The 7,849-nt window shown below is 42.9% G+C and overlaps 1 protein-coding gene across 1 annotated transcript; it reads right to left on the bottom strand.

Moving 5' to 3' along the window:
- Positions 1–2,894: 2,894 nt before the first annotated feature.
- LOC145399719 (uncharacterized) lies at positions 2,895–3,305 on the bottom strand. The gene has a single exon (XM_080272266.1). The coding sequence runs from the start codon at positions 3,303–3,305 to the stop codon at positions 2,895–2,897; it is 411 nt and encodes a 136-aa protein (XP_080128392.1).
- Between the last annotated feature and the right edge of the window lie 4,544 nt (positions 3,306–7,849).

Consider the following 7,849-nt stretch of genomic DNA (forward strand, 5'->3'; position numbering starts at 1 on the left):
CCTGTGTCGAAAAGCTAGATCTGAGAATATCCTGTGTCGAAGAGCCATGGTTTCTGGGTCTTCTGTATGACAGACAACTAACTTGGGCTCCTCATATTCGTTATGTTAATGCAGCTTGTATTGAAGCTTTGAGTGTTTTGAGAGTTTGGCTCATACTTCTTTTGGAGCTGACCATCAGACCTTCCTCCTCTTGCACAGGTCTCTTATCCTTCCTAAACTTAAATGTGGGTGTGAGATCTACTTCTCTGTAACAAATGCCCGTCTCTGGTTGTTAAATTCTGTGCATCATGCTGGGGTACGTCTGGCAACTGGGGCATTATGTCATCCCTGATTTCAAGTTTGTTAGTGGATGTTGGTGTCCTCCCTTTGGATTTACGTTGCCAGCCATTGATGATGAGGTGTTGGTATTGTCTTCACTGCATTCCAGACTCAATTTCTTGTACCATCATTTCCCAGAATTCCTGCTCATCTGTTTATGACACCCATCCTAGTTTCCCCGAGGCCCTTTGGTTACAGGATCTGATCTGCTTTGTTAGCCCTCTCTGTCCCAGGACTGGAAGTTTGTCCATATTGGATCTCGAGAGTGGGTTTTTGGTTACAACCTCATTTAAAATCTTTGAGGTCTCTTGTTGATAAAAAGGGCTCACTTCCCTCTCAGATGTCCCTCTCTCTCTTTTTAGAACATGCCTCAACTCATGAGGTCTCTGTCCCTGTCTATACTGACAGTTCTGAGATCGTTACTGGAGTAGGCTTTGGTGTTGTCCTCCCTTCCTTTAGTATGGGAGGTAGTCTCCCTGCAACTGATTCAGTGTATATGGTAGAACTGATTGCGATTTTATATGCTTTCCAAATTATTTTTACTTTCCTCCATAGGTTGGTGGAGAGTTTGGGATGGTGTTGCTCATAATAAGCAAAAAGAAGTTTTTCAGAGAGCGGTTGTGCCAATGGTTCTCCACTCCATGCCTCAGCGATTGGAGGTGGCTCATGCCAGGCTTTGCACTGGGCACTCTTGGTTTACGCTTGGATTTCTGATGAGTGGTGGGACTCAACCATACTGTGATGGCTGCCTTGTTCCCCAAACTGTTCATCACTTGCTGGTCGAGTGTCCAAGTCTGGGGAACCTCCGTCAGAAATTCCTCAACAGGTATCAGGGGGCAGATGGTGCCTGCTGTCTGTCCTCGATGCTTGGTGGAGCCTCCGGTGATTTTACTGATGTTTTTAGTTTTCTCGAGGAGGTGGGCCTCCTTCCACTTTTATAAGAATTTTTTTTTTATAAGCTATTCTTTTGTTATTTGCAGTATTCTTATTTCTACAATTGGTTTTTAACTTTATTTTGAATGTGCCCTTTTTATTTATGGCGTCCTTTACCTTGTTATTCGGCAGCATATGGCCCAGTCAGTTGCACCTCAAGTTTTAAATTATATTCAATTAATCACAAATACACTTCATATCACATCTCTGCAAATATTTCAAGAGTAAGTATAAAAAATAACTGTAGTTCTACCCAATAAAGTTTTGCACTTGAAAACATCATGGCTCAGCATGTTACACGCAGTATGGTATGAGGTAAATACTAGTCTGTAAGTTTTGGCTTTTTTTTTACTCTTCTCAGGCATCGTGAAAATATTACTAATTTATACACAACTTATGATATTTGTACTTCAGCTCACAAACACATTTCATGTCACAACTTCGCAAATATTTCATGAATAAGTAAAAAAAAAAAAAAAAAGTTGTTCTACCCAGTAAAGTCATTTTCTTTTATGCACTCATTGATTTCTTTCATACATCAGGTAGGGTTACCTAAGATATTATCAAGCATTGCATCGCATATTACCATTAAAAATTATTATCACTTATCCCATAAACAAATAAAAAATCTCGTGCATGCGTGTTCTCTTTGGACAGTTTCCCACACACCTAAGTAATCACATTCAAAGTGATAGTTGCAGAAACAATTAGGGCATAGTGGGACCTTGCATTCCTTACATTGGTAGGGGGTTTCCTTCTGTGTAAAGGGGCAGCATTTGTCTGGCTGCACACGTGTCAGTGCCTGTAGGTCAGACGACCTGCAGGTGTACGGCCTACATCGACAAGACGGTGATGCTGAAAACTCTGAGTGCAGCTCAGACTACCTGCCATTGCCATCTGGTACATTCCTTGCCTACCAACTGTCAACTTTGGATTTGCATACTCTGCAAGGAGCTGAAGTGTTATCCCTTTCTAGAACTCTCATAGAGAAAGATTCCTTCGCCAGACCTATTTGAAAAGTATGTAACTGTTCAGGACGGCAATATCAAGAAGGTGTAAGAACGCCTTCTTGTACCAATGACAGGTTTTACGGAGGCAGTCAACTTCCTCAATATGCAAGTCCAACTTATCAACGAGCAGCATGTTGATGTTGTAGTCATTGATAGCATTGGGCTTGAACATGGGTTACCTGGTTCTGAAATCTGTCATGCCTGTTTGCTTCATAACCCCCTTATGAATTGTGGTCGACATGTTAGCCTTACACTTGTCATGTCACATATGGGCTAACATGTTACCACATTTCTAGGTTAGGAGGGCACCTTTCTCTATTTTTATCTAGGAAAATGGGAAAGTTTTTCTACCAGCATGGACACTTCCACAGGTCCCAAGTAAATACTTGGTCAATGCAGGAGATGTGTAATAGTTGTCAGTGTTCAAGATGTTGTGCCGGTTGAAATACCTATCCATGAGCAATTTTACAGCTGATGCAGAGAAACCATGTGGATCATCAGCAGGTATATCAACATCTCAAGCTGAAGTAAACTATCAAGCACAATTCTAGTCTTGCGGTCACACTGGACAAAAAACTTCATTCCATAACAGTGATGCTTTGAAGGCACATACTGAATATGTGCTACACAGCTCTAGAACAACACAAGCAACTCGCCAATAACCACTTTCTGAAACGGCTGGAAAATCCTGGCAAACAACTTCTTGAGCATGGTCAGGATGGGTCTTATTTTCCATAACCTGTAATTAGGTGCTGGTCCATAATTCCTGTTGAAGTGTGGGAACCGTAATATGGGCAGGTACCTATCACAGGCCATATATTTCCAAAAGACAGGTGTGCCCACAGATTTGTCTACCAGCCAATAATCATAGAGCACATACTTTCTCATGTGGACGATCTTAATGGTTAAAGCAAGCCACACAAATAACTCCCCCGCCTCCACTGGTATCCAGTCCTTTATTTTTGTACTCTTGGTGGATGAAACCTCCAACCAGTGCACACTGATAGCTTGGTGATACTTTATTTCAGCCACCAGGTACTGCATAATCGCAGTGGTAGAAATGTCCTTGAAAAATGACTTCATGGTCTGGGGGCGGGCAAAAGCTCATCAAACTTCACACGTACCGCTTCCGCATCAAAGGCAGGCACAGAGGGCTCGAATCCTGTCCCCTCCTCCCATCCAAAGGCATCCACTTTTCCAACATCTTGGAGCCTTAGCCTTGATTTTTGGCCAACATGTCTTTTCAAACAACATGCACGCTCACAGGCGTGGTGGGGATGGGAAGGAGAGGTAGAGGTGGGGAGAATGCCGGGATGATGGCTCACCTGATGCAGGGCTTCCCTGGGTAGATGCTGGCAGCCCAGTCACACCATGTGAGGGCAGAGTATAACTTTCCACATGTGAAGGGCCAGGTTGTGGAGATAATGCCCTCAAAGTGCTGGGTTGCGGTGATGAGGGTCACTGGAGGGAGAGACTGCGGTGAACTGGCCACAAGAGTGGTGGTGAGATGTGGCTGTGACGTTTATGGAGGACATGACCATCACCATCTTTCTCGCTTTCTCGATGACAAGGGTCCTCCGCCTCCTCCTCAGAAATGAAGTCGTCACAGTCATAGGCCCTCCCCTCCTCCTGTAGCAATTTGAGAGGATTTTCAGGCATCTCAGGGTGGGTTGGGGATGGAGGGTGCAACACTTCACTCTCCACATGGTAACTTCCCCTTGTTTGGGGAAATCTAAAGGAAGACACGGTTTCCTCCAGGGCACAATCTATGGCATTATCGCTAAGCCCATTTCTCGGTGGTAAGGGCTGAACTTTGGCAGAGGTTGATGATGCCATCAGCCTAGTGGGAGAGGAGATGGAATCGGACAAGGAGGCTGAGGAAAACATCAATCCGCACTGTTACAATGCCGTGTACAGACTAAACCGCGTATCATAGTGGTACCTTGGGTACCTCCCTATCCTATGGTAATGAGAGAAAATGGTTGCAGGTTCAAATGGTGACGGGAAGACAATTTCATGTATAGGTGTCACCTGGCAGCCACATACCAGCCAGATTGTGACATATATAGACGTTACCCAGTAGATGATGCAGGACTGAGCTGGATATTGTTGAAACTTAGAGGGTACTCCTACAGAAGATTTTGTAGGGTTGATAGATATAAGAACTAAGTTTTTGATGCATTGAAGACAACAAGATTAAGAACAAACAAGATGACAAATGAGAGGCAAGACATTTCTTATCTCTGTCCCTACTCTCGCTCTTTCACCCCCATATTTTTTCCATCTCTTCCTAACACAATTTTCACTCTATTAACTGAAAAGGTAGACTTATATGTGTAAGGTGGTCTACATAGTTGATGTAATAAATGACCCCATCGGCCCCTCTCCCGGTGAACTCAGCGGTATGCCTGGAACCACTGTCTGACTCACTTCTGCTTCATTTCTGCAACATTCGCGGCCTTTCCTCTAACTCCACCTCTCTTCCTCTAAACCTCACCTTCTCTTCCTGAGAGAGACTCCGCTGTCTGAGACAACTGACAGCAAACACTTTTCTGCTTTTTCCTACTTTCTCTATATCATTTCAAAGCCAAAGGTAACTGTTGTGTATATGTATGCAACGACATATCTTGCTCTCATGTTCCTGAACTTGATTCTTATGAATTCTATACTCTCTGGCTTCGGCTTTCTTGTCATTCTCTGACTAAATATATCTGCACTGTCACTTATCTCCTAATTCTACTATGAAAATTTTTTCGACTATCTTCTACAATGGAACACATTATCCATTTCTCCTTTCTCTGAAGTCTTTATTCTAGGAGATTTCAATGTTTACCACCACCTTTGGCTCTCTTCTCCTTTCATTGATCCACCTGGTGAACAAGCATATATCTTTTTTATCCACATGACCTAGAACAGCTTGTACAGCACCCTACCCATATCCATGACCACATTGGAGAGAGGACCAACATACCTGACCTCTTCCTTACAACTAATCCTTCTGCACTTTGGAGCTGCAGATTGAGAGGCCCTCAGGCAGTACTTCTTTGATTTTCCATGGAATGATTATTGCTTCCATGGCCGGGAGCCACCTGAGTGTGCCGTGCGCATTACGGAGGTTATTCTCTCGGGCATGGAAGAATACATTCCCTTCTCATATCCTTTGACTAAAGCAAGAAAGCCTTGGTTTAATCACGCTTGTTCTAATGCTGTGTGCAACAAGGAGAGGACCTATAAAAGGTATAAGAGCCAACCCACCCCTGAATCACATCTTGTTTATGTTTCTGCCCAGAATCATGCTAAGTCTGTTCTTCACTTTGCAAAAAATAATATCATCCATACTAAATGCTCTCAACTCTCCAACTCGAATTCTTCTTGCTTCTTCTGGCACCTTGCCAAAAACCATTCTAACAACTTTACCTCATCATCCTTCCCTTCTTTATTCTACACTGATGACTCTGTAGCTGTTTCTTCAACTGATGAATCAGATCTCAGACTATCTTCTCCAATTTCACCCTTGATGATTCCGGTGCTGTTCCTCTATCACTTCCCTCACTGACTTCTTCATGGCTGACATTAAAATGTCTTCAGCTGATGTATTTTCTGCCATCATTGGCCTTAATACTGACAAGGTATATGGGCCTGATGGAGTCCCTCACTTTGTCCTTAAGAACCGTGCTTCTGTGCTTACACCCTGCCTAGGTAAACTCTTTCGCCTTTGTCTTTCAATTTGTTTCTTTCCTTCTTGCTCTCATTCAGCCAGTCCCAAAGGAAGTTGACCATTCCCAACCCTCTAACTATCGTCCAATTGCTTTAACATCTTGTGTCTTAAAAGTTTTCGAGTAAATTTTTAAAAAAAATTTTAAAGCATCTTTCCTATCACAACCTTCTTTCTGATTGTCAATAAGGGTTCCGTTAGGGATGCTCCACTGGCGATCTTCTCACCTACCTTTCAGACTCCTGGTCATCCTCCTTTCGGGAGTTTTGCGAAAGCTTTGCCATTGCACTTGGCATCTCCAAGACTTTCGATCGAGTCTGGCATAAATCTTTAATTTCCAAACTGCCCTCTTATGGTTTCTGTCCTTCTTTCTATGCCATAATCTATAACTTCCTTTCTGGTCGTTCTATAGCCGCTGGTGTAGACGGCCATCGTTTTTTTCCTAGATCTGTCAACAGTGGTGTTCTTCGGGGCTCTGTCCTGTCACAAACTCTCTTCATTTTATTCATCAATGACCTTCTAAGTTGTACATCTAACTCTATCCACTCATACGCTGTTGATTCCACCCTTCACCTTTCCATTTGGTTCTCGCAACGTCCATCTCAGCAGTTACTTCAACAAACAAGGGATGAGGGTATGGCACACTTAATGTCTGACTTGTCTCGTATCTCGGACTGGGGAAAAAATAAACTTGTTTTTTTAATGCGTCAAAAACTCAGTTTTTACACCTATCAACCTAACACAATCTTCCACAGGAGTACCCACTAATGTTTAATAATACCCAGCTCAATCCTGCATCATCCTTGAACATGCTTGGGGTTTCTTTCACTCGGGACTTATCTTGGAAAGATCATAGTGCATCTCTTGAAAAATCAGCTTCCAAGAGATTGGGTGTGCTAAGCCGATTCCATACCTTCTTTACCCCTGCTCAGTTATTGACTTTATACACGGGTTTTATTCGCCCCTGTTTAGAGTACAACTCTCATGTGTGGGGAGGCACCCCACATACAGCTCCTCTCAATAGGGTTGAGTCAAAGAATTTTTGTCTCATTAACTCTCCTCCTCTTATGGCTCCCTTCAACCTCTGTCTCTTCGCCTCACTGTTGCATCTTTATCTCTTTTCTATCGCTACTTCAATGGTCACAGCTTCTCTGATCTGTCTACTTGCATCTCTCCACCTCTACGAGTGCGTAGCACCCGTCTAGCAACAAACTCTCATCCCTTGTCTGTCCAACTCTCCAATGCAAGAGTTAACCGTTACTCTCACTCCTTCATATATCCAACAGGTTAGCTCTGGAACTGTCTCCTTCTGTCTGTATTTCCTACTTCCTATGATATCCAGTCTTTCAAACGCAGTGTGTCCAGGCATCTCGAAATGAACAGACCTTGAATTTGGCTCTCTTTTGTATTGTTTTTTTTTTTTCTTGGAAGGAATGGTTTGCAGGCTCCTGGCCGTTGGTTCCTTCTTTCTTGCATAAAACACACACACACACACACACACACACACACACACACACACACACACACACACACACACACACACACACACACACACACACACACACTATATTGCTGGATGCAAGATCTTCTCAAAAAAAGAAAAATGAGTACAATACTAAGGGGAAAACCCTCATCATATAGGGAAGTGACTAGCGGAGTTCCACTGGGCTCAGTGCTGGCACCAATTATGTTTTTAGTGTATATAAATGATATAGATAGTAACATCGGAAATGAAAGCTATCTAAATATGTTTGCTGATGATGAAAAAATACAAAGAAGGATTAATAACACAGACTCTTGTAAAGAGCTACAAGAAGAATTAAACTTCATGAATGGAGCAATGCATGACAAATGGAATTCAATGTGGACAAGT

This window comes from Coenobita brevimanus, chromosome 50, assembly GCF_032717465.1.
Source record: "Coenobita brevimanus isolate Jiangsu-jjx chromosome 50, ASM3271746v2, whole genome shotgun sequence".
In the NCBI taxonomy this organism is placed as follows: Eukaryota; Metazoa; Arthropoda; class Malacostraca; order Decapoda; family Coenobitidae; genus Coenobita; species Coenobita brevimanus.